General features: G+C 34.3%; 1 protein-coding gene across 2 annotated transcripts in view; it reads right to left on the reverse strand.

Annotated features, from left to right (window-relative positions):
- Nucleotides 1-27,757, reverse strand: part of SOS2 (SOS Ras/Rho guanine nucleotide exchange factor 2) — a 102,284-nt gene that overhangs the window by 27,561 nt on the left and 46,966 nt on the right. For both annotated transcript variants that reach the window (XM_057542415.1, XM_057542414.1), the window contains 7 exons: nt 26,554-26,664; nt 22,879-22,977; nt 8,528-8,655; nt 7,359-8,014; nt 7,181-7,262; nt 5,644-5,766; nt 852-955 (listed from right to left, as the gene is read on the reverse strand). In XM_057542415.1, coding sequence (XP_057398398.1) covers nt 852-955; nt 5,644-5,766; nt 7,181-7,262; nt 7,359-8,014; nt 8,528-8,655; nt 22,879-22,977; nt 26,554-26,664 — 1,303 coding nt within the window. The remainder of the gene's footprint in view (nt 1-851; nt 956-5,643; nt 5,767-7,180; nt 7,263-7,358; nt 8,015-8,527; nt 8,656-22,878; nt 22,978-26,553; nt 26,665-27,757) is intronic.

The following is a 27,757-nucleotide window of genomic DNA, read 5'->3' on the forward strand; positions in this document are numbered from 1 at the left end:
GAAAGGCCTTTAAACAAAATCATTTACTTGCTTTATTCTAATATGTGTATGTATTTTAGAAGCTTCTTAGATCACATATACTCTAGTGTCTTCATTAAGAACATTAAGTTAAAAATTAACTTAGTACTATAAACAATTTTAAAGCACACATGATAAAAATGTTTTAAACATCTCAAAACTGGAACAAAGGAATCACATTCTCTATTTAAAGTAAAATTTGCCTTAAAGAACAAGTAGGAGATGAAAGAAGCTAGACTTAATTACGGTATTCTTAATTAATGCCTTACACTATCAGAGAAAACATGAATTTTCTTGATTCAACAGCATACATTTGATATGTACATTTGTTTAATGTTCACCACCTAGAGTTTCATTTCATGGGCTGTGTTCTGAAACTTCAGGTAGGAAACTCCTATCTTTCAGGTGTCAAAAATACACCAAAAACTTTTCCAGGGGAAGTAAATATTATTTAAGAAGCTGTTAACCATTCAAAACTGAAGAATAAGATTAAGGAGGATACGAAAACAGATTAAATTACACAAATATTTAATTATTTAAAGGAATGGCAACCATGAGATGAGATAACATTAAAGGGCTTAAATTTACTAAAGAGGACTTTTGACTTCTTAAAAAAAAAAAGATTCTCCTAAAAAACTTCAAAAGGCAAGATTTTAACACTTCAGATGGTTCTAAACACATGTGAGCTCCATAGAGTCTATTAAAATTATTCCAAATGTTATTTCTGCCTTTTAAAAATGAAAAATAGTTTAGCTTCTTAAATTGAAAGTCATATAAATTAAAAAAAAACTCATATGAGACAGAAGATTCAATCAAATCTTCAAATAATATACCTCTTACACTTGAAATGAAGGATTCTAGTCTTTCAAGCAACTCCAAGTCTCTTTCAAAGTCATAAAAATGGTGTTCAACCCAGTGCCGAAACACATTTAAGATCCTGACAAAATGAAAAGAAACACAATTTAGTGAAACCCAAGCATTCAATTATACTTCTTTCACTTCTCTAATGCCATGGTGATACTTTTATATACTAGGGCCAATATAACACTCAAAAGAGTCTCTAATTTCTATTTAACTAATACCTTAAGTGCTTCAGTAATATGAACTGTTTATTATTCAAAAATTATACTTTAAAAAATTTATAAGCATAAAAATCGTGGCTTCTATACTTAATTATCCATTTATGTTCTGGAAAAGTACTTTTTCTTTATTTATATGTAGAAAATTCATACTCTGTACAATACAAAAGCAACTTTTAAGTTCTTCAATTATAAAAGGATTTTTTTAAAAGCCTAAAATTTGATATATTTTCCACATAAAATGGAAAACCAACTAAGATGTAGTGTATTTGGTTCTAAATCCAAGCGCTATCATCAAATTCCTATGTAATTTACAGGTAGGTTCACATTCTTTTATTTCAAAAGACAAAAATATTTCTGACAGAGAGCTATTTTGTTTTACAGTACCTCAAAAATAATTACTTACAGAGATTTAAGCAATAGAGCTTTAAGCAATCTATACAATAAAACATTCCATTCTCCACCACAAAGATACAGATAGTGTATATTAACTACATTAGCATTTTTCCTTCATTATTTCAATGAATATTTCTAGTTTATCTTCCCACCCACTGCCCGTGACCCCAGCAACTGTCAGACAATAGTTTTTCTCCCAGACTAAGAAACTATTTTAAATTACTAATGGTATCTGTAATAAAACAACCTTAAGTGCCTGGTTAGCTCAGTGGCTTAGAGAGTATTTCAAATGATCACAAAATTGTTAGCTTCTAGGCTAACACTAGTTTTCAAATAACTCTGCTTCCATCCTTTCTACTTCCTAGTTTCTACAGAATCCAATGTAATTTTAAAATTATTATATCATGTAAAAGAAAAAAAATATCTCATCATTAGATACCACCAAAATTAAGAAAAGTAAGATAATCCAAAGATGGGGAGAAAATATGTGTAAAACACTTATCTGACAAAAGACTGGCATCCAATCCTACTCAGTACACTACTACAACTCCATAATGAAAAGACAAACAACTCAATAAAAAATAGGCAGAAGATTTTAATAGTCTTGACCAAATAAATACGAATAGCCAATAACAGACAATAAAAAGTTCTCAACATTGCATCATTGGAAAAATACTAATTAAAATCATAAAGAGATATCACTAGGGCTTCCCTGGTGGTGCAGTGGTTGAGAATCTGCCTGCTAATGCAGGGGACACGGGTTCGAGCCCTGGTCTGGGAAGATCCCACATGCCACGGAGCAGCTGGGCCCGTGAGCCACAATTGCTGAGCCTGCGCGTCTGGAGCCTGTGCCCCGCGACGGGAAGGGGCCGCGATAGAGAAAGGCCCGCGCACCGCGATGAAGAGCGGTCCCCGCACCGCGATGAAGAGTGGCCCCCGCTTGCCGCAACTGGAGAAAGCCCTCGCACGAACCGAAGACCCAACACAGCCAAAAATAAATAAATAAATAAATAAATAAATAAATAAATAAATAAATAAGAAAATCCTTTAAAAAAAAAATTTACATTCATGAGAATGTCTTATGGTTTCTTTAAAAAAAAAAAAAAAAAAAAAAGAGATATCACTATACCCCACCTGTTCGGATAAGGTATGAACACTGACATCGCTAAATACTGGTAAGGATAAGGAACAACTGGAACTCTCATACATTGTTGGTGAGAGTATAATATTGTACAATTACTTTGGGAAAAGATTTGGCAGTTTCTTTTAAAATTAAGCACACACCTACCCTATGACCCAGCCTCCCACTTTGAGTTATTTACAAAAGATATATGAAAAAGTATGTTCACGAAAGACTTATAAACTTCATAGCAGCTTTAATCATAATGATCAAAAACTGAAAAGAACCCAGGTGTCCTTCAGTGGGAAAGTGAATAAACAAATTGTGGTATATTCATATAATAGCATACCATCTCAGCAATAAAATAGAACAAACACTGATACAAGCAACAACATACTCAAAAGCATGTTGAGTGAAAGAAGTCAGACACAAAAGAGTATATAATACACAAATCCATTTATATGAAAGTATAAAACAGGTAAAAGTCATCTATATAGGAAATTGAAAGCTGCTTTGGGCAATGAGAACAAAAATTGATTAGAATGGGCATGAGGGAACTTTGTCGGGTGATAGGAACATCTTATACACCTTGACAGGAGTGTGGATTATAGAGATGTATTTGTTAAAAATTCAACGTACACTCAAGATGTGTGTGTTTCATTATATACACATTTTACAACAACAGAATAAACAAATACTGAACTGTTAATTATATACAAACTGAAGTATTTAAAGAGAAATGTACTTTGAAACATGTCCCCTAAATTAGATGATTAATGGACCAAGAGAAGAATGATAAATCCATAGATCTGTGATAAAATAAGGATAGTAAACTGTTAACAGTAGATCTAGGTGGTAGATTCCTAGGTGGTACAGTTCACTGTAAAATTCTTTCACCTTTGCGTTATGTAAAAATTTTGTAATACAATGTTGGAAAAAGTTACTATCATTATAAAAATTACTATTATTGCTAAAAATCCTTCAATGCTTATAGGCCAAGTTTAATAATTTGGCATGGATTTCAAGGCCACTGACAACTCCGCCCATTCCATGTAGTTAATCTCATCTACTACTACCTGCAATACAATTCATTCCTCTTGAGTCATTTTCCTTACCTATTTCCTCTGCACACTATCCTCATTTCTGCCTTCCTGCATTTGTTCATACTATTTCTCACGACTCTGAATACCAACAATCACCTTTCTGCCTATCTATCTAAATCCTACATATCCTTTGGGAGCAATTTCAGATTTTACCTCTTCCAAAATGCTTTCCCTAATTTTCCTGAAATTTTATGAGGATGTATCTTTCTAAGCCACTTAAACACTTGAACATTTAAAGTAGAATAATATACAACTGTTTCATGTATCTCTTTTCCCCAATAAAACTGTAATATCACAGTGGCAAAGAGGATATTCTATGCTCTTTTTTTGTTTGTTTGGCAGCGCTGCGCAGCATGCAGGATCTTAGTTCCCAAACCAGGGATCGAACCTGTGCCCCCTGCGATGGTAGCATGGAGTCTTAACCACTGCACCACCAGGGAAGTCCCTCTATGCTATTTCTGTATTCACTATAGTTACAAGTACAGGACTGAGAACACAGAAAATGCTCAGAAATAAATACTTAAAGAACATATATGACTGAGAGTCTAATATTATATTCTGCTCTAATATAGCAACCTCATAAATGTGTGCCTCATGTCAAGGGGCTTAATTTGAGTGTGGATTAGTACAAATGCATCACAGCTAGTAGAAAAAAATTAATTACTTCTTTATTGTTCAGGGGTAAATAATCTCATCTTCTTATGCAAAGAATGACATATTAAAAGTTTTGGCTGAGAGACATACAGTTGGGAGCACTATCATTCCTCTAAAACTGCATTTATTTGTGGCAATTATCCTGGAAAATAAGCAGTTAATACACTCAGTTTCAAAATGTCAATTTATTCGTTAACATTAATCAAGGAAACTTAACACTTACAGGGAAAAAATATTTAGATCATATACAATTAATAAGATATCTCAGTTTTCCCATGGAAAAAGGTAGATAATACTTTGGTTTTCACTTGGACTATAAATAAGCCTAATCAAAGGAGCTTCCAATTTTCAATGCTCAGTGAACACTGAAACAAACAAGCACTGGCTTAGGAAGTCAGATATGGGTCCTCTCCTGTCACTCCCTTCATTTGACCTATCTCAAATTACTTTATCCTGTTAAGTTTCAATTTTCTCTTATACAAAGTGGAAATAGTAATTGTGTTGTGAGGACGAGATAAAAAAGATAAAGCACTTAGGCACACAGAGTAACCTAACAACCCGCAGATGTTATTATCAGATACATTTTTAGAAATTATTAAACAAATAACCAATAAGGACCTACTGTATAGCACAGGGAACTATACTAACTATCTTGTAATAACCTATAACGGAAAAGAATCTAAAAAAGAAAAAATATATATATAAAAAACTGAATCACTTTGTTGTACACCTGAAACTAACACAAGACTGTACATCAACTATACTTCAGTAAAAATTTTTTTAAAAAGAAAAAGCATGAAAAAAAAAGAAATTATTGAAATGACACTTTTTAGACAAGTAACAAATGTCTATGTATCTTGTGGGGAAAGAGTACGGAAAGAACTAGAACTTTCATAAATATTATAAATGGTAAAAAAAAAGCCCAGAATTACTAAATGATCACAATGAGACAACGAAGAAAAAAAGGGGAGGGGGGATTGACAGTAGGCAAAATTCATATGAAATTTTATAATTTTTATTTATTAGGTACCCTGGTCTGTAAGCATAACATATCACATGCTAGAGATATCTGATGCATGTAACACAGTATATTTTAATAATTAAATTTCTTCAGGGAATTAAGAGTAGCTTCACATAAAAAGACTTTGGAAGTTTAACTTAAACTGCTATGAAATTAATAATACCTACATCTGAATTAAGAGGTAAAAATTTTTGTGCTAACTATATATTGAAAATTGAATGGCACATAAAAAATATAATATTCAGGCCAAACCTAAGTTGTACTGGTTGGACGTATTCCTTGCGAAACCTTTTAAGGTCTGCACTGATTGGCTGCTCGCCTTTCTCTACTGCCAATTTATCTGCTTCAGTAGGTTCTGGCTCTGGAATTTCAAATCTAAGAAGAAAAGCAAAATGAGAGAAATTTTTTGTTGTTCATACAGAAATGAGAAAGATTTCAAATACAGCAGAAAAAATATTTTAACTAAGCAACCTTCTTTACTACCATTTATGTGAAAAGTGCAATTACTGATAAACTTCTCTTAAAGTAAGTATTACATACTACAAAAAACTGCCCTTTGCCTATAGTACTAAGTACTTATATTCTTACTTTTATCAAAAAAAAGTTTAATAACTAGCATTGACCAACATAGGAAAGGTCAGTGGAAAAGATCCAAGAAAGAATCTATAAAGAGTATGACCTCTTTAAAGAACATAACAGAGATACCTTATCTAATAATCTGTCCTTAATATTTATTTTATTAAAATGAAAGTAAACGTAAATTTCCTAAAATAAATGAATATAAATCCAAAGAGAAGTCCCACACTGAACTTTAAATATTATTTTAAAAACGTAACTAAGTGGAAAAGGTAAAAAAATCAAAGTTAAAAAAAAAACCTTCCCCAACCATAGGAAATATAGCTAAAATAGAAGTCTAACATGTGCTTTCCTTATTTTGGACATGGAAAGGCAGCTAAGTAAATCTTCATAGCACATTACACTAACTCAGTCTGCTATACTTAGTTTCATGGAACAACATAATGATAGAGGTCCAGATAAAATTCTGGCAGTAAGTTTGAAAATGTAAAACAAAAATTATTTTGAAGTCCAGATACTATAATTTAACCTATAAAGCATTTAAAGTACCACTAACATACTCAGTAAAAAAAAAGTCAATCCAAAACTTAATTTAAAAAAATTAATCATAATAAAGGAAATTTTAATTTTTTCAGGTCTAATAATGATACTGTATTATGCTTTTAATAAGGATACTTATCTTTTAGAAATACCAAATGGGAATATTTACAGATGAAATATGTTGCCAAGGATTTACTTCAAAATAATCCTGGAATTAGGGTGTTCAAGTCAGTACGGAAACAGATGAAACATGAGTTGATAATTATTGAAGTTGGATGATTGATAGATGGGGTTTATTACATTCTATTTACTCTTGTTTATGTTTAAAAATTTTCCACAATAAAAAGTTTGTTTCAGAAGTAAAAAGTCTCTTTCAACGAAGTACTGTTTTATTGCATAGAAAAAATTTCATTAAAATTCACAGTTTTTTTATCCTGTAAAAATGGGTCTCTCTGATTACCACTATAAATATTGCTAAGATCTGAAAAGATCTGTTATAAACAGCGATTTCAGTAAGTATGCTGCTTGAAGAGAATAGTAATACTGCAAATTTAATGTCAAATAAATTATATTCAAAAACTACCTGAGTACATACTAGATACTTAGCACTTTGCAAGGTACAAAACAGTTAACTTTTTAAAAAATGTAAATATAAGTGAAATATTTTTCTTACCGTTCAATCAGTAAGCTTAGCAATTCCTGTGGTTTACAAAATGAACGATACGTAGTAAGAAAAGTGCGAACAAAATTAGGATCTGAAAAGGTAGAGCATAAAACAGGTTGCATATTCAATTTATTCAGTTTAATTAATTCAAAGTACCATATTTTGGAGGGCTTCCTTCCTTACATACCTGCATACATGTGATATGTTAACCTTTCAATTAATTTCACCACAGTTCCTCCTTTAATAATGGGGATTCCACTTCTACTTTGCAAGTTGTCTTCAAAAACAATGTTTTCCTCAGAGTCTTTTACCACAAAACAATACACTTCAGGACTCGGTAATCTAAGTGGTTGTTCATTTTCTTCCTTCAATAATACTGAATCTAGCATTCGATCTAGAGTACTACGATAATGAAGAGAAATAAGTGCTGCCATCCAATTATTTTTCTCTTCAGCAGACTTAGCAGCAAATATTATGCTGTTTTCATCTTTGGATACTAATTCAAAAGCATGTTTGCACTCGCAAGTATCTTCTTTATCACATATTTGTATTTTCCTCATGACAAATTTTTCTTTTAATCTGTATTCTGCACTACTGTATCCTGGAAGGCGTGACTGGCTATGATTGGGTTTGCAGCTAATCATTAAGCCATCAAAGAGAAAAATATGCCGTTCGTGTTTAGCACCAATTCTTGTCAATGGGCCTTCCATAATAAATTCATTACAACACTGTCCAATATCTTTGCCTTCCCATCCATCTATGTTTTTCTGAATTTCATTCATTTTTTTAATAGCCAGGTGCTTGCTTCTTAATTGACGATTATAAAAAGGGCAAACAGGATCCCTAAAAAAACAGCAACAACAACAAAAAAAACCCAGATAAATTTAGCTTATTCAATGGCTAAGCAACCTTAATTGCCTTAGGTATGAACTACCTCAAATCAAGTGACAAAAATATTAAATAACTAAACACTAGATTTTGCACACAGCATTTACTCTCTTCTAACTTCGCCACTAAATAATACATGCCTCAATTTCATTATTGTGAAAGAGAAATAGTAGAGGCTCTATATATCATTCTTAATGCCATAAGAATTAAAATGAAAATAACACTAAATTTCTTATATAAATGATACAAAACTTATTGAAGGTATCTTTAAAAAATTTTATTAAATATATCTTAACAATATGACAATGCCAATTTTAAAAGACTAAAGGACAAAAGAAAAATGTAAAACAAAACTATAACTTTCAAGAATGCAACTATCACTGTAAGCAACACTTCTTTAGAAAACCAGACATCAGACATAAGAGAAGTATTCCATAAGCATTCATATTTTCAACAGTTTGGAATTACCCAGGTCGGCGTCTAGGTGAATACTGCTTGTAAATTCGGTCCATACTACCTTGGAGATTCATGAGAGCAGTAATAGCTTGGTTCAAACATTCTCTGTCTTCATGCTCTTCACTACATGCTTTCAATTGCTAAGAAAAACCAAAAAGAAAAATTAAACCTGCATTGGTCAATTCTTTCCCTTTTTCATAATTAGAGGAAGCAGCAACAAATATTATGAACTCTCAAAAGAATTTTAAATACACTTAATAAAAACAACTATAATTTTATATAATTATGCATACCTCCTGATCCTTCAAACCAGCCCTTTTTCTACATATGTAAATATAACACAGATATTACTACCATTGCAATCAGAAAAAAAAAGAAAAGCAACTGTGATAACTATTTGGACATTTTCCAGATATATCAAAATAGTTTAAAATATGCAAAGCATGAAGCTTACAAGTTACTTTTATTTATGAGTAACTATGAACAGAGAAAAGATAAACACGTATTACTTCACATTCTCTAATGACTAAATTCTCAAGTTTTAGAGATTTCTAAAAGCTTGCATATCTTTGTTATACAACACAATCGAGCATGCTAACTTTAGCAATTCAATCTACCATAAACTTTCCTACAAACAGCATCACACAAAGATTCAACTGATATTTTTTACATCGTAAAATTCAACTATTCTAGTAAACATCAAGAAACCATGAGTTAATATCCTATCTTACTAATCTTAAAAATAAGATTTATAATTACAAATCGTGTTATTAATCCTAATAACTGGCTTTATTTCACTTAACCAAAAACTTCTCCCATAGCTCAGTCTCAAAATGGAAGAAAATTCATCTTATAATAAATAATTCAGATTGGATGATGTGTCAGTGTTTTCATTTGTTTGACAGAAGAATTCAAAGTGGAGCATTATACAGAGATTATGTAGATACAAATACAAATTTATGTGAGAATACATGAGAATATGGAAAAATTATCTGAGAATATGGAAAAATTACAATTGCTTCAGAAAATTTTTTAAAATTTAAGTGTATTTCATGATCTTAAACTACCTCACTAGAAATTTTATGACAAATTTTCCTTATATTCCAAGAATAATCTGAAAACCATTCAGCAATGGTTCCCTTTCCTCAGCAAGGAACTGAATGGATACTGTTTAAGTACTAGATCCATTAACTTTCATTTATACGTCTAGAAATTATTCTCTAAAAAAAAAAAATTATTCTCTATATAGAGCACAGAGCCATCTGATATTTTTTAAGATACATATAGAAGTCTTGCTATCAAAGATTTGCAATATAAATAATTTAAGTGACTAACATCAGAAATAAAACCTTCATCTCTAGATTTAAGAAACAGAAAATTGAAAAGGAAAAAGAGACAAAAAACCACAGGAAGTTTGAAAAAATGATCTGCACTCGATCGTTCTGACTTCTGAAGGTGAAAATTACTACCAAATCACTTATTTTGCTGTTTGAAAAACTTCTTACAAAAAGATTCTTTTCAGCTCCACTCTAAAATACTTCCCTAGTAAATATGGACACTGATGATATAAAATGCTTAATTACAGGTTTTTTATTCTTACTGCTTTTGTTGATCCAAAGTTCCAAATTATCACTAATAACGAGATTCTACCAAAATGAGAACTGCTTTTCAATTTAGGTGTATGAGGATACTAAATTTCTACTGTCTACTTGGTCTTAAGTCTGATCAAACTCTTCCACATAAATGGCCTTGTCATTTCTAAATATCCATGAAGAATTACAGGCTGTCAAAGAGAAACAAAACTTCACGATGATTTCTTGGTGATACAAGTATACAAAACAATGGCTTTCTTTGGCATGAACGTAGTCCAATAATTTGCTAAACGTTTCTTGAATTTTTGGCAGTGAGATTCAACAAACGTCAGACTAATGAATATCCAAGCTAATTCTCTATAGATGTTTCAGAGAATGCATTCTTACAGTGACATGGAAATTACCACACTGAACTGCCTTGCAAGTTAAGTCATGCTCTTTCACACTGCTACCGCTTTCTACCTATCTGCCTCTGCTCCTCCTTACCTACCTGGTGAATTCAGCCTCTATGATACAGTTCAAATGCCTCCTCCCTATGAAGCTCTTTCCTTTTTTCTCCCCCCTTAAGTTTTTTCTTTTGAAATATCATATTTGTAGAAAAGTTATAAAAATAATACAAGTAACTGCTGTATACTCTTGAGTCACCAGTTTTTTTTTTTTAAATAAATTTATTTTTGGCTGCGTTGGGTCTTCTTTGCTGCGCGCGGGCTTTCTCTAGTTGTGGCGAGTGGGGGCTACTCTTCCTTGCAGTGCGCGGGCTTCTCATTGCGGTCGCTTCTCTTGTTGTGGAGCACGGGCTCTAGGCGTGCGGGCTTCAGTAGTTGCAGCACATGGGCTCAGTAGTTGTGGCACGCGGGCTCTAGAGCACAAGCTCAGTAGTTGTGGCACACGGGCTTATTTGCTCCACGGCCTGTGGGATCTTCCCGGACCAGGGCTCAAACCCATGTCCCCTGCATTGGCAGGCGGACTCTTAACCACTGCGCCACCAGGGAAGCCCTGAGTCACCAGTTTTTAACACTTTGCCACACAGGCTTCATCATTCTGTGTGTGAGTGTATGTGCATTTTCCCCCTGAACTATCTGAGAGTAGTTTGTGATACAGTCCTCTCATTTCCTTGCTGAGGAAGGTGAACCATTGCTAAATGGTTCTGAGATTCTTTTTGGAATATCAGGAAAATTCAAATATATCACAAACTACTCTCAAATAGTGTTATTCCCCTTTACTCCTTTGATATTTCAGCAATGTGTCTTAGAACAAAAATTCTTTTACAGTGATCAACTTCAGGAAATTTAACATTAGTAATGTTCTGTAATCTAATTTACAGTGCATATCCAATTTAGTTAATGTCCCAATCCTGTCCTTTAGTACAATTTCCCCCCAATACAGGATCTAGTCAGTGTGTACTTAGCTATCATGTTTCTACTGTCTCTTTTAATCTGTAGTAGTTCCTCAGCATATGCCTTTTATGGCTCCCCCAATTAAATAACACCAACACACCAGAACAGTAGGATAAACCTCTGCATACCCAACACTCATAAAAATTTTTTTCTAACTTTCCTAGACAGAGGTTAGTTACTCCTGACTCAGTAATCCCACAGAACTACTTCTATTAGGCACTTACTATATTGTAATTATTTGTCTGATGTTCATCTTCTTTACTAAACCATGAACTCCTTAAAGCTTGGGGATATATTTTATTCATTTTTAGTACAGTACCCACAAATGGTAGGTACCCAATAGGGTAATCAGAAAGAGTGACTGTTGTATAAGTACTTATAATTTTGTTAAGTGTTCAGACAAATAACGACAATAAGCATTTATTAAGCTCTTATTCTCTGCATGCTCTTTTATGCATTAGCTTATTTAATGTCTGTTACAACTCTGTAAGATAGGTACTATTATTATACACATGTCACAGATGAAGAAACTGAGACACCCAAGATGAGTGGCAGAGTCTATATTCAAACACAGGAACTCTGACTCCAGGGTCCAGGCTTTTTGCCATACTACTACACTGCCTCTCTCCAATGACACAAAACACAATTATGCAAAATACTGAACTATGACAAAATCTGGTGAACGCAAGTTAAAGAGGATCCCCTCTATCTTAAAAACAAACTGGGTAATTACACAGTTTAAGAAATAAAATGAAGTAAGTGTGCTTTGGAAAAGAGGTCAAAGAGAATAAATGCCCTTGCAATATATACTTAAACTAAGTAATAAAGTGGAAGTGATCTTTCATTAATGTGTAGTACCTTATGAATTTGACTGAAGAATATATTCCTTGCTTACCTGATAATCATTATTCTCCTTAGCTGTGTATATGTGTATCCTGCCCAAGATTTTACACTTCACGTAAGTTTTTTCTTAACTCTATGAGACTTCACTGAAATACTTACCATGCTTCTCTTGAATTTCTATAAAATGCTGTATCTGTTATAGACATGTGTGCCTAAAACAAGGGAAATTATAATAAATTATGAATTTGTCTCTAATTCATTATTCTGGGAATTCAGTTTAGATGTGAAATAATATATGTGATCAATTCTCTTTTGATAGTAATAAACTTCTCTCTAGATTTTCATAAAAATAGAATTTTAGTAATTTGGTGGGAAATTCAGCTCATTACAACCTATCACTTTTCTTTATGTGATTTTTTAAAATGTGTATTTTCTTCCTTTAGATGTCCTTGAGTGATGTTTCAGTACTGAAAGAGTGAATATTATGCAGTAAAATATTCCTCATCGTTTTCTTCAAGAGTCAGAACATTTCCTTCAATAGACATTATCTCAAGTTCTTGATGTTATAAATACATTTACACACATAAGCACACACAGGAATGCAAAGAAACTGACAGAGTAATTGTTACATAATGTTAACAATTAGCAAATCTAGATGAAGGGAGTTCACTATACCATTTTTGTAACTTTTTTTCTATGTTTTTCAAAGTAAAAGGTTAAAAAAAAGTATTACTAAAGAAACAATTTCAATTGTCTCATTGAAATATTGGCTTACCTTTCCCAATGAACCTCATTAAAGTCATTAATAATAGGTCTTCCTGTTAAGCTTTAAACTAAATTAAGATGGATTAAGTTCTCTTGAGAGGAGAATTTTTATTCTTTCCATTACTAAATTTCCAGAGAATGACCAGAGTTGGAGAGTAAAAGAATATTACTTAGCTTTGAATAAATCAATTCCTAAGTGAGAGTCAGTATGTTCTTAGTAACAGAAGGATAAACACATATTTTTTTCTTAGAATGTAAGAAGTATATTATAAAGATACTTATAAATCAGGAAATGAATTTGTTATTTCTTTTTCCTCTTACATAAGGATTGAAATATATATTAAGGAAAAAATCTAAAACTTAACTGAGAAAAATAAAGAAAATGAAAGTAGTTTATGATTAACCCCAGAGGGACTTAAATTGGAAAAGGCCAAAAAAAGAAACGTATTACCTATAAAATGAACTTTAAAGTATTGCTATAAATAATAATAATCTAGGACTTCCCTGGTGGCGTAGTGGTTAAGAATCCGCTGGGTTCGTGCCCTGGTCCAGGAAGATCCCACATGCTGCGGAGCAACTAAGCCCATGAGCCACAACTACTGAAGCCCGTGCGCTTAGAGCCGGTGCTCCGCAACAAGAGAAGCCACCGCAATGAGAAGGCCGCGCACCGCAACGAAGAGTAGCCCCTGCTCGCCGCATCTAGAGAAAGCCCACGCGCAGCAACGAAGACCCAACACAGTCAAAAATAAATAAATAAACAAGCAAACAAAGATTTTAAAAAATAATAATCCAACAACATACTGTAAAATAATTTCAGGAAAACTATATATGATATCCCATAATTTCTCATTATGTACTTGTTTTTCTATCTTGCTTATCATAAACTCTGATTCTGGGAAATAAAACTCAAATAATATTTAAATACTATGTCCTCAAATAAATCTCCCTTGGTATATGACTGAGGCAGATATTTCAAATTAAAACTGGCTTAAAACTGCTCCAGGACTGCGTTTTCTATTCCCAAAAGAATATGACAGCCTTAAGTCACACTGGTTCGAGCCTTTTTTTTTTTTTTAATTTTTATTTTTTTTATTTATATTTATTTTTGGCTGTATTGGGTCTTCGTTTCTGCGCGAGGGCTTTCTCTAGTTGCGGCAAGTGGGGGCCACTCTTCATCGCGGTGCGCGGGCCTCTCACTGTCGCGGCCTCTCTTGTTGCGGAACACAAGCTCCAAACACGCAGGCTCAGTAGTCGTGGCTCACGGGCCTAGTTGCTCCGCGGCATGTGGGATCTTCCCAGACCAGGGCTCGAACCCGTGTCCCCTGCATTGGCAGGCAGATTCTCAACCGCTGCACTACCAGGGAAGACCACAAGCCTTCTTTTATAGGTTCTCATCCCAAAGTAAGTTCAACATGAAATGAAATTTCCTTTGGATGAGTACTTGAGCCCAAACAGTATCACAAAAAGGCAATCAACAGAATGAGAGAGTATTTACAAATGACAGATCTGATAAGGTACTAATATTCAGAATACATAAAGAACTCCTATAATACAACCACAAAAATACAAACAACCCAAATTAAAAATGGGCAAAAGACTTGAATAGACATTACTCCAAAGAAGATATACGAATGGCCAACAAGCAAATGAAAAGATGCTCACTGTCACTAATAGGGAAATGCAAGTCAAAACCACAATGAGCTACCACCTCACATCCATTAGGATGGCTACTATCAAAAAACAAAAAAACTGAAAATAACAAGTGCTGACAAGGATATGGAGAAATTGGAACACGCGTGTACTGTTGGTGGGAATATAAAATGGTATAAAGCTGCTATGAAATATTGTACAGTGCTTCCTCAAAAAATTAAAAATAGAATTACCCTATGCTCCAGCAATTCCACTTCTGGGTATATATCCAAAAGAATTGAAAGCAGAGTCTTGAGGACATATTTGTTCACCGATATCTGTAGCAGTATTATTTACAATAGCCAAAAAGTAGAAGCAACCCAAGTGTCCGACACTGGCTGTACAGAAATATACTTAACTCTACTGAACCATACACTTAAAATGGTTAAGATGGTAAATTTCATGTTATGCTTTACCACAATTAAAAACAAAATGTTATTAAAAGGAACAGTATCACAGTCAGAACAGATATAAAAGTAAAAAGTAGTTTCTAATCTGACCATGTGATAATCCTCTCTGCTTCTGTCTAGAATTAGTCCTTATTTTGTGTTTTACAAAATGCATGTCATAATCTATTGAATTATGACATGAACGAATCCTTTTTTTTAAAATGAAAGAAACAGAATAGAACAGAATATAGTGCATGAATATATTGCATGAAATGCTAAGTAGTGTTTCAAAAAACTTTTTGTTTCTTGTGTGTGTGCACGCGCATGTATACAGCATCATTGTGATGTCAAATGTATTTTTCTTTTTTTTTTTTTTTTGTCATATACCATTACCATTGCATCCTTTATTCGCCAACACTCCCAATATAGCACTCAAGACACTCCTCTGCAATTTAAAATTTTGGGAACTATTCAATTATTCACTTACATTTTTCATAGGCTTTTCTATTTGGGAAAACAGTAAGTTAATTCATATTGAGATGTATTTTAACATATAACCAAAGTACCTGATATATTGTATTCTAAAAACTTTGTGTTTAAACAGTGTAAGTGTAATATAAGTGTCTATGCATATATAATAATTTAATATACATACATAAATTAACATACATAAATATACGTACATACATGGAAATTGATATAACTCATAAAACATGACTAATTAGCAACCTTAATATTGCCCATGTAACAAAACTGTACTTAAGGAAACATAAGTGAAATTTCCAGTGTAGCCCTCCTAACAAAATATGGAGCATAAGTTTAAACACAGCCCTTTAAGCTGGGTACCATCTAAGGATGTTTGCAGGTATTCTTTCCACTCATCACCCTCACTCTCCTCACCCCAAGCCTCAAAAATTGAGAAAGAAATTCCAAATTTTTCAGTGCCTTTAACCATGTATATATCTCTATTTTTTTTACTCTAGGCAATGAAAAATGTTAAGAACGTGTCTTCACTTATACTACTTTGAACTGACTGGAAGTAAAATGTGACAGTGTGAGAAATGCACTAAATGTACAATTCACATGAATGTATTTCTGACTATGGATCATTCCCACTGTATAACATACAGACTGATTCCCACAGGACAATAATGCTATAAATAAGTGGGTCACTCTCTAGAATACCTAGGTCCTTCTGATCCCACTAATTGAGTCATATACTTACCAAGAATCAGCAGTACATGTTTCTAAATATGTATGACACTTGTGCTTATGCTGTAATTATGTAATTTAATTACTATATAAGTTAAAGAAATAAGAGTATAAAAAATATTTATATGAAAACTCAAATCAAATAATTTTAAAGCAAGTCTTTTTAAAAAAGTATAGGGAGATTGGTTCAAGATGGTGGAGTACAAGGACATGCTCTCACTCCCTCTCTCGAGAACACCGGAATCACAACTAACTGCTGAACAATCATGACAGGAAGACACTGGAACTCACCAAAAAAGATACCCCACATCCAAAGACAAAGGAGAAGCCACAATGAGACGGTAGGAGGGGCGCTATCACAATAAAATCAAATCCCATAACTGCTGGGTGGGTGACTCACAAACTGGAGAACACTTATACCAGAGAAGTCCACCCACTGGAGTAAAGGTTCTGAGCCACATGTCAGGCTTCCCAACCTGGGGGCTTGGCAACAGGAGGAGGAATTCCTAGAGAATCAGACTTTGAAGGCTAGCAGGATTTGATTGCAGGACTTCGGCAGGACTGGGGGAAACAGAGACTCCACTCTTGGAGGGCACGCACAAAGTAGTGTGTGCATCGGGACCCAGGGGAAGGAGCAGTAACCCCACTGAAGACTGAACCAGACCTACCTGCTAGTGTTGGAGGGTCTCTTGCAGAGGCAGGGGGCAACTGTGGCTCACCAAGGGACAAGAACACTGGCAGCAGAAGTTCTGGGAAGTGCTCCTTGGCGTGAGCCTTCCCAGAGTCTGCCATTAGCCCCACCAAAGAGCCCGGGTAGGCTCCAGTGTTGGGTTGCCTCAGGCAAAACAACCAACAGGGAGGGGACCCAGCCCTACCCATCAGCAGACAAGTGGATTAAAGTTTTACTGAGCTCTGCCCACCAGAGCAACAGCCAGCTCTACCATCCCCCAGTCCCTCCCATCAGGAAACTTCCACAAGCCTCTTAGATAGCCTCATCCACCAGAGGGCAGACAGCAGAAGCAAGAAGAACTACAATCCTGCAGCCTGCGGAACAAAAACCACGTTCACAGAAAGACAGACAAGATGAAAAGGCAGAGGGCTACGTACCAGATGAAGGCACAAGATAAAACCCCAGAGAAACAACTAAATGAAATGGAGAGAAGCAATCTTCCAGAAAAAGAATTCAGAATAATGATAGTGAAGATGATCCAGGACCTCGGAAAAAGAATGGAGGCAAAGATCGAGAAGATGCAAGAAATGTTTAACAAAGACCTAGAAGAATTAAAGAACAAACAAACAGAGATGAACAGTACAATAACTGAAATGAAAAATGCACTAGAAGGAATCAATAGCAGAATAACTGAGGCAGAAGAACGGATAAGTGAACTGGAAGACAGAATGGTGGAATTCACTGCTGCGGAAAAGATAAAGAAAAAAGAATGAAAAGAAATGAAGACAGCCTAAGAGACCTCTGAGACAACATTAAACGCAACAACATTCGCATTATAGGGGTCCCAGAAGGAGAAGAGAGAGAGAGAAAGGACCCGAGAAAATATTTGAAGAGATTATAGTCAAAAACTTCCCTAACATGGGAAAGGAAATAGCCACCCAAGTCCAGGAAGCACAGAGAGTCCCATACAGGATAAACCCAAGGAGAAACACACCGAGACACATAGTAATCAAAGTGGCAAAAATTAAAGACAAAGAAAAATTATTGAAAGCAGCAAGGGAAAAATGACAAATAACATACAAGGGAACTCCCATAAGGTTAACAGCTGATTTCTCAGCAGAAACTCTACAAGCCAGAAGGGAGTGGCATGATATACTTAAAGTGATGAAAGGGAAGAAACTACAACCAAGATTACTCTACCCGGCAAGGATCTCATTCAGATTCGATGGAGAAATCAAAAGCTTTACAGACAAGCAAAAGCTAAGAGAATTCAGCACCACCAAACCAGCTCTACAACAAATGCTAAAGGAACTTCTCTAAGTGGGAAACACAAGAGAAGAAAAGGACCTACAAAAACAAACCCCCCAAAATTAAGAAAATGGTAATAGGAACATACATATCGATAATTACCTTTAATGTGAATGGATTAAATGCTCCCACCAAAAGACACAGGCTTTCTGAATGGATACAAAAACAACACCCATATATATGCTGTCTACAAGAGACCCACTTCAGACCTAGGGACACATACAGACTGAAAGTGAGGGGATGGAAAAAGATATTCCATGCAAATGGAAATCAAAAGAAAGCTGGAGTAGCAATACTCATATCAGATAAAATAGACTTTAAAATAAAGAATGTTACAAGAGACAAGGAGGAACACTACGTAATGATCAAGGAATCAACCCAAGAAGAAGATATAACAATTATAAATATATATGCACCCAACATAGGAGTACCTCAATACATAAGGCAACTGCTAACAGCTCTAAAAGAGAAAATCGACAGTAACACAGTAATAGTGGGGGACTTTAACACCTCACTTACACCAGTGGACAGATCATCCAAACAGAAAATTAATAAGGAAACACAAGCTTTAAATGACACAATAGACCAGATAGATTTAATTGATGTTTATAGGACATTCCATCCAAAAACAGCAGATTACACTTTCTTCTCAAGTGTGTATGGAACATTCTCGAGGATAGATCACATCTTGGGTCACAAATCAAGCCTCAGTAAATTTAAGAAAACTGAAATCATACCAAGCATCTTTTCTGACCACAACACTATGAGATTAGAAATCAATTACAGAGAAAAAAACGTAAAAAACACAAACACGCACCTATGGTCAACTAATCTATGACAACAAGGATATACAGTGGAGAAAAACCAGTCTCTTCAATAAGTGGTGCTGGGAAAACTGGGCAGCTACATGTAAAAGAATGAAATGAGAACACTCCCTAACACCATACACAAAAATAAACTCAAAATGGATTAGAGACCTAAATGTAAGACTGGGCACTATAAAACTCTTAGAGGAAAACATAGGAAGAACACTCTTTGACATAAATCACAGCAAGATATTTTTTGAACCACCTCCTAGAGTAATGGAAATAAAAACAACAATAAACAAATGGGACCTAATGAAACTTAAAAGCTTTTGCACAGCAAAGGAAACCATAAACAAGACGAAAAGACAACCATCAGAATGGGAGAAAATATTTGCAAATGAATCATCAGACAAAGGATTAATCTCCAAAATATATAAACAGCTCATGCAGCTCAATATTAAAAAAACAAACAACCCAATCCAAAAATGGGCAGGAGACCTAAATAGACATTTCTCCATAGAAGACATACAGATGGCCAAGAAGCACATGAAAAGCTGCTCAACATCACTAATTGTTAGAGAAATGCAAATCAAAACTACAATGAGGTATTACCTCACACCAGTCAGAATGGGCATCATCAGAAAATCTACAAACAGCAAATGCTGGAGAGGGTGTGGGGAAAAGGGAACCCTCTTGCACTGTTGGTGGGAATGTAAATTGATACAGCCACTATGGAGAACAGTATGGAGGTTTCTTAAAGAACTAAGAATAGAATTACCATATGACCCAGCAATCCCACTACTGGGCATATACCCAGAGAAAACCATAATTCAAAAAGACACATGCACCCCAATGTTCATTGCAGCACTATTTACAATAGCCAGGTCATGGAAGCAACCTAAATGCCCATCGACAGACGAATGGATAAAGAAGATGTGGTACATATATACAATGGCATATTACTCAGCCATAAAAAGAAATGAAATTGGGTCATTTGTAGAGACGTGGATGCATCTAGAGTCTGTCATACAGAGCGAAGTCAAAAAGAGAAAAACAAATATCGTATATTAACGCGTATATGTGGAACCTAGAAAATGGTACAGATGAATCGGTTTGCAGGGCAGAAATAGAGACACAGATGCAGAGAACAAACGTATGGACACCAAGGGGGGAAAGAGGTGGGGGGTTGGGTGGTGGTGGTGTGATGAACTGGGAGATTGGGATTGACATGTATACACTGATGTGTATAAAATGGATGACTAGTAAGAAAAGAAAGAAAGAAAGAAAGAAAAAGGTATAGGGAAGATCATCATAAAAGATTTGGAAAAATTATAAATACTTAAAAGATATCTGCACTCAGATTGCTTTACAAGCATCTTCAAGTTTATGTACCATCTAAAAGAAATGGAAAATAGACATCATAGAAGATACCTTTTGTACTTAAGCAAGATTCATACTCAAAGAAAAAGTTTTACACCAAGTCAACAGATTAGCATATAAATACATATAAATGTTCATTTGTAGGGGTTTTGTGTGTATTTATTAAAATAAAATGTGCATACTTCTTTGTTATGATTCTTTGCCTTATTTTTAATTAACTGACCAACTACTAGTCCCAGTCACAATGGCTAAGAGTACTTGGAGTCCAGTAATTAATTGGTAGTAAAAGTAGCTGTGGCCTCAGGATGAGTCAGGGCATCATAGTCAATGTCTGATTTTAGATTCAGATCTCAGAGATTTTAAAAACCAATCATCCAGATAGGAGAAAAAAACAAGCTTCAATTACAGTCAAGCCGGGATTTTTAAATGCTGGCAAATATTAGAAGGCAACTCTAAGACTAATGATAGGACTTCCAATTAGACATGAACATTCTCTAAAAAATTTTAGGAATCTAAATATACATCTGGGGCTGCTAATGTATTACTCGTACGAAGCCTACACACGTAGATCTCATCGGTGAAACTAAACTCTTAGAAAAAATATGGAATATACTCAGTTTTAATTAATGCACAACAACAAGAAAAACAAACAGAGGGCTTCCCTGGTGGCGCAGTGGTTGAGAGTCTGCCTGCCAATGCATGGGACACGGGTTCGAGCCCTGGTCTGGGAAGATCCCACATGCCGTGGAGCAACTAGGCCCGTGAGTCACAATTACTGAGCCTGCGCATCTGGAGCCTGTGCTCCGCAACAAGAGAGGCCGCGATAGTGAGAGGCCCGCGCACCGCGATGAAGAGTGGCCCCCGCTCGCCACAACTAGAGAAAGCCCTCGCACAGAAACGAAGACCCAACACAGCCATAAATAAATAAATAAATAAATAAATAAATAAATAAATAGAAAGAAAATTCTTAAAAAAAAAAAACAAACAGAAATATGAAATGCAAACAGAAGTCACAGTAGAGAAGATATTTACAATGGCAAAAGACTTGAATAACCCTATAAAAGGTTATCCAAAAGGCCAATAAACATATACCCAAGCACATTAATAATCAAGAAAATACAAATCAAAACCACCACATACCATTATAAATATACCATATGACAGAACTTTTAAAATATGAAAATATGCATAAAGAGAGACATCACCTGCATTCTGGTAGGAGTATAAACTGTAAAACCCACTTTGGAAAACTGCTTGACATCATCTATTAAATCTGAAAACATGCACACCCTATGACCAAGCAATTCCAACCCCAAGTATATACTCTAGAGACACAAAATGCATGCACATGTGTACCAAGAGATATAAAAAGAATGTCCATAGCAAGTGTTATCAGTAATAGCAAAAAACTGTTGTTCAACCAGGAAAGGATAAATAAATCATGGTTTATTCAAACAATGGGAGAAAATTAAACTAGAACAACATACAACCACATCAATGAATCATACAAATATAACTTTGAAAGGAGATAAAAGACACAAAATAATGTATATAATTTGATCCAATTGATTAAAAAGTTCAGAAACAGGCTACATATATTTCTAGTGACATACACATAGGTGTTTAAACTGTAAAGAAAAGCAAAATGTAATTACCATTAAAGTCAGGGTAGTGGTTTCCCTCTGGTGTGTTTACGCATTACATTTATTATAAAACATGTTTATGTTTTTATACTTTTCTCTATTATATATCATAATAAAGTTTATACTACATATTAGAACTTTAGGAATTCAATATATTTTTATGTGTACTGATCTTTAAAAAGAGTTCAAGTTTTACCATAATTTTATTTTTTAATTTGTTGCTTGGGTTCTAGCTATTACACTGCATACTGCATGCGGAAAAGGTGTCAACTTTAAAAGCGTTTTTCTTGACAAGTTATAGCAAGATGGAAGTTTAGAACAATGCTATACATAAAAGTTATTAATTACTTATATAAAGTAAGAGTTAAACCATTGTTGCTGTGTGTCTCCAAAATATAATTTTTAAAAAGTCAACTTTTTTATTATGTTATTACTTTGAGAATTTATATTATCAAATGATAAATATACATTTTCCTCTTATCTACCACTTGGAAATGATATGAAGATAAAAAATATAGGCGTTTCTCTATGGTCTGTGGAAAGAAGGGAGACATTTAAGATACTTTACTTTTATGAATAAAAAGTATGGAAAACAACATCAGATTTTAAAAAAGGTTTTAAGCCTCATAAATGCAAGTATTTTTTTGCCTCAGGAAGCTTTCATCTTACCTTTAATAATTCAAAATAGTGCCAACAATGATATACTGGCACCAGCATAAGGCGTGGAAGGACATAACGAACTGCCTCTTTAAAACCATCAGCAATGGACTGCAAAGCAAAAAGACAAAAAACAGTATATCTCTGATATCAAGGTTATATAACAGCAGTGCCTAACAGAAGCAGATTTTAAGAATACAAGTTACAGGGAATTCCCTGGAGGTCCAGTGGTTAGGACTCAGCACTTTAACTGCCGGAGCCCCAGGTTCAATCCCTGGTCGGGGAACTAAGAACCCACGAGCTGTGCAGTGCGCCGCCCCCCCTGCCCAAAAGAAAAGAACACAAGATACACATTATCAAAACTATAATAGGAAGAATGTTCTATATTGAAATTGAAGGGCTATAAATCAAGTTTTTTCCTCCTTTAAGTTATCAGATAATTAAATATATACATTTCATCTTTCATGGCTAAAGTAACTTTAACAATAGTCTTCTCAGCTCTTCTTCAAAAGTTTTGGCTTCCACATATCCTAAAGGAATGCTGAAAAGCTGTGTACTGTCTCACACATTTTTATGTCAATTTTATTAAAAATATTTTGGGGGATGTGGTACATTGTAGATGTGATTTAAATATATTTCACCAAACAATGATCAAATAAATTTCAGATTTAGCTCATTTAATTTATGAAAAATGTCTGTTATATAACTTAATTGATAAAGCCAATCTTCTCTGTCAAAATAAATAGCCAGATCAGAAATTTCTGCAACAAGTCTGACTTCATTCTTAACTTGAAATACACATGTTAATGTCACAGTCTTACATACAGCAAGCATCTGGAAGAACCTCTGTTTCTAACATAAAACATGCAGGTATGAAAACTTTACAAGCCTCACCTCTCCTTTATCACAATGTCCAATGAATGATGAAGTACTTTTAAAAAAAGGTAATATTCACCCTTGTTACAACCTTCTCATTTCTTAATTTTTAAATAGACATGACAAGACAAAGGTAGATATGACATTTCAGCTACCAAGAGTTAACACAATCACCCCATCCCCTGCTTTTGGAACCCTTTTTGCTTTGCACTCAATAAACTCTCCTTCAGGACCAATCCTTTTTTTTTTTTTTCTTTTCCCTGGCTGGTACCCTGGAGGTTTTTACACCTTGGATCAATGCATAATGGAAAATTCAATATGACAAGAAGTAATGTGTAAGAAAAACTGGAAGAGAATGCAACAACACAAACAAGTTTAGACTAGAAACTAATTCCCTTAAAGATATCTGTACCCTTATATTGCCTGGAAAATCTTAGTGTATAGCTAGGGTTAGGTATATCCCAGTTTTGAAAACTAATAGTCTGCAGAATAAATGATTTTCTAAAATTTATAAGGCATTTAAAAGTTACTCATGTTGATTTTAAATGTCATTAAGGCTGACTTATTTAAAGTGGTACTTCTCATCAGGTAAATACAGACAGAAGCAATATACAAAGTGAAGAAAGAGTTCGAGATGCTGCTTTTAAAATATATACTCATAGGTAAACACTCCCATAACTCTCACCTATTGTTAACTCAAGTAAACTACAATTTGTTCAATAGACTTTTACCAGGATATGCAGAAATTAATTTCTTTTATCATTTAAGATAGTGATACAGATTATGCTAGATATAATTTTATATATTTTATATACAGTGCTTTAAGTGGAACCAAGATGAAACTTTAAAATTAGCCTACAAAAATCATTTGTATTGTTAATTAGCACTGAAATGGCTACTAAAGTGCATTCTAAAATATTAATGCAATGTGTTTATAGTGTAAGGAATCCTCTAAAAACAACACAAGCTAATGTCCGACCGTTTAATATGTGCCAAATGTGCTTAGTGTATTCCTGTTTAATTTTCATAACCGTAAGAGGTATACATTATCATCATCATTTTACAAATGAGCAAACTGATTCTCAGAGATTAAGTGACTTGATCAGGGTAAGACAACTATTAATTGGCTCAAAGCCAGAAGTTCTGACTCCAAAGCTCATATTCTTAAAGTGTGCCTACACCTTCTAAAGAAGTTTTGTTGTGTTTTTTTTTAATAAAAAACTTTTATTAAAGTTTTTTGAAAAAACATTACTTTTTCATTTTACAAATGAAGAATCTGTTTTAAGTTAATACAGTACAAGTGAGTTTGGCCTGAAAAGGGTTTTTATATCTAACTCTGAATTTTATTGAATATCTGGAACAAGAGCTTAAATAATTGGGTCTTAAATTCAAATTTCAAATCCCATTCAAATCCCACAGTAAGAATTACTAATAAAATAAGAGTAAAACAAGAAATGTTGTGAGTGCTTTTGATGAGTATGCAAAGATTTTATAAGCAGATTTTCCCATTTAACTGATGCCTACTTCATGGTTTATATGAATATATAAGATTTAACTTAAAGAATTATTCCTTCAATTAAGTAAATTTTGAGAATTAAGTGTAACTTTTATTCCAAGTTGACAAGTTTTTTAGTAGAGTAGAAGTAGAAGATGATAATAATGGGAATTCACAGTAAAGGAGGGAGGCAGGTAAGTTCAGTTTTGAACATTTATATTTGAAGTCCTCGTGGGATATTAAAATGAATTAGTTCAAAGGGCAGCTGGTTATACGAAAGTATATACATACACACACATACATCCACTGTTCAAAAGAAAGTTATGACTTGAGAATACAAATAGGAAGTCACCAGCATATAGGTGAAAGCAAAGGGCATGGATAAAGTCACCCAAGGACAGCACAGAGGAACAGAACAGCAGGGGCTGCTAACAGAAGTTGGGTAACACCTGCAACTAAGGAGACTGAGAAGAAACCAGAGAAGATGAAAATTAGGTGTAAGTAGTATCATAGGAGTCAAAAAGGACAACAGAGGTACAAATAAATACTACAGACATAAATATGAAATCAAAATATCTACAGGATTTGGTGGTTAAGTTCACTGTCAAGGGCAGTTTTTAGTGTTACATCCTGATTAGAACACAGATGGTAGCAGTTTGATGGAGAATGATAAAAAGTAATATGAAGACAACTGGCTACAAATGGAAAAAACAAAAAGGGGAAGAGCTACAGTGACAAAGATTTATTTATTCGCTTGTTTTAGGACAATAAAGATTTGACCATATTCATATGCTAAGGAAGAAGAGCCAGTCTAAATGCAGGAAATAGTAGTCAAGGATCATCAATGCCAATGTTACCTTCATTAAGTGTTGAGAGAGTAAAAATATAATTTTGTCCCTCTCCACTTACTGTCACTTTACCTAACTGCATTACTGAACCAAGTAACTTATGTACTCTCCATTAATATATCTATCTCCTTTAAATGACAGGCCTGATAGAGAAATCTGTATGAATATACGTGAGGATATTCTCCACTCTTTATGATTTTGGTTCTATCTCCTGTAGGGAATAAGATCCTGAAATAGCTCTCCATATTCATCTCTACATCTCAGATCCAGAATGTGCCAGATTTTTCTAGTCAATCAGTATTTGTCATGGTATTCTATAAAAGATTTCCACATTAAGGACAAATTGAAAGAACTCAAGACAGAAAACAGAAAACAACCTAGAACAGGCTTACAATTAACAGATTTTGAAGGATTGGTGAAATATTTCTTTAGTTGCTTTATAAAAAATAACATTCAATTTAAGTTTACCTGAAAGTGTAGAGCCACTGCAGGTCTGGCCATCAACTTACTGAAATGTTCATTAAATTTTGGTGAAAGAATATCCTGTGATAATGTTTCATAAGGATCAAATGCTTGTTCCTATTTTTTTTAAAAAAGGAAAATGTGTTAGGTTTAAAAGAACATCTTTTCTACTAATATGGCACAGATTACTTAATGGCAAATTTTTATTTAAGGCCTCCATTAGGTTTCAGAATTTTTTTTATTTCAGGGACAAATAATAACTATGGCTGTAACTTGGCAATTTAATAAATGTAAGTAATGACCTTGGGCAATGGATGACAAGAAGCTACTGGTCGTAAGTTAGGTCACTGACTTGTGGTCACAAGTATCAAACTATTAAAATGCATACGCACATTTACCCCAGATAAACAAAAGGTGTAGTTATTAGTAAAATAAGGCCGGGATTTGAAATTTCAGTTAGGTTCACCTAGGTTGAAAGGAGTTTACACTGAGGATACTTTCAAAGGAAACAAAAAGTGATATTCCCGCTGTTTTATCCACTCTCCACTTTTTCAAAATTAGAAAAAGAAAGTAAAGACTAACATACAGTAAACTAACAAAACAGAAACTGCCCATATTTTGTCCATGTTTATATTGAAATAAATTCCTATTATTTTATAATAATCAACATCCTCAATGTTTAGCTAGAACTAAGATTTGTTTCATTTTTGTATGTTAAAAATGCAGTTAAGGGCTTCCCTGGTGGCGCAGTGGTTGAGAATCCGCCTGCCAATGCAGGGGACACGGATTCGAGCCCTGGTCTGCGAAGATCCCACATGCCGCGGAGCGGCTGGGCCCGTGAGCCACAATTGCTGAGCCTGCGCGTCTGGAGCCTGTGCTCCGCAACAAGAGAGGCCGCGATAGCGAGAGGCCCGCGCACCGCGATGAAGAGTGGCCCCCGCTTGCCACAACTGGAGAAAGCCCTCGCACAGAAACGAAGACCCAACACAGCCATAAATAAAATAAATTTTAAAAAAAAATGCAGTTAAGTATGTTTTTCAGAAAATAACAAGTGTTGGCAAGGATGCAGAGAAATTGGAACCCTTGTCCACTGCCAGTGGGAACTGCAAAATGCTGTAGCCCCTGTGGAAAACAGTTTGGCAGTTCCTTAAAAAGCTAAACAAAGAATTACCATATGACCCAGCAATTCTAATCCTACGTATATACCCCA

This window comes from Balaenoptera acutorostrata, chromosome 3 (genome assembly GCF_949987535.1).
Source record: "Balaenoptera acutorostrata chromosome 3, mBalAcu1.1, whole genome shotgun sequence".
NCBI classification, from domain to species: domain Eukaryota; kingdom Metazoa; phylum Chordata; class Mammalia; order Artiodactyla; family Balaenopteridae; genus Balaenoptera; species Balaenoptera acutorostrata.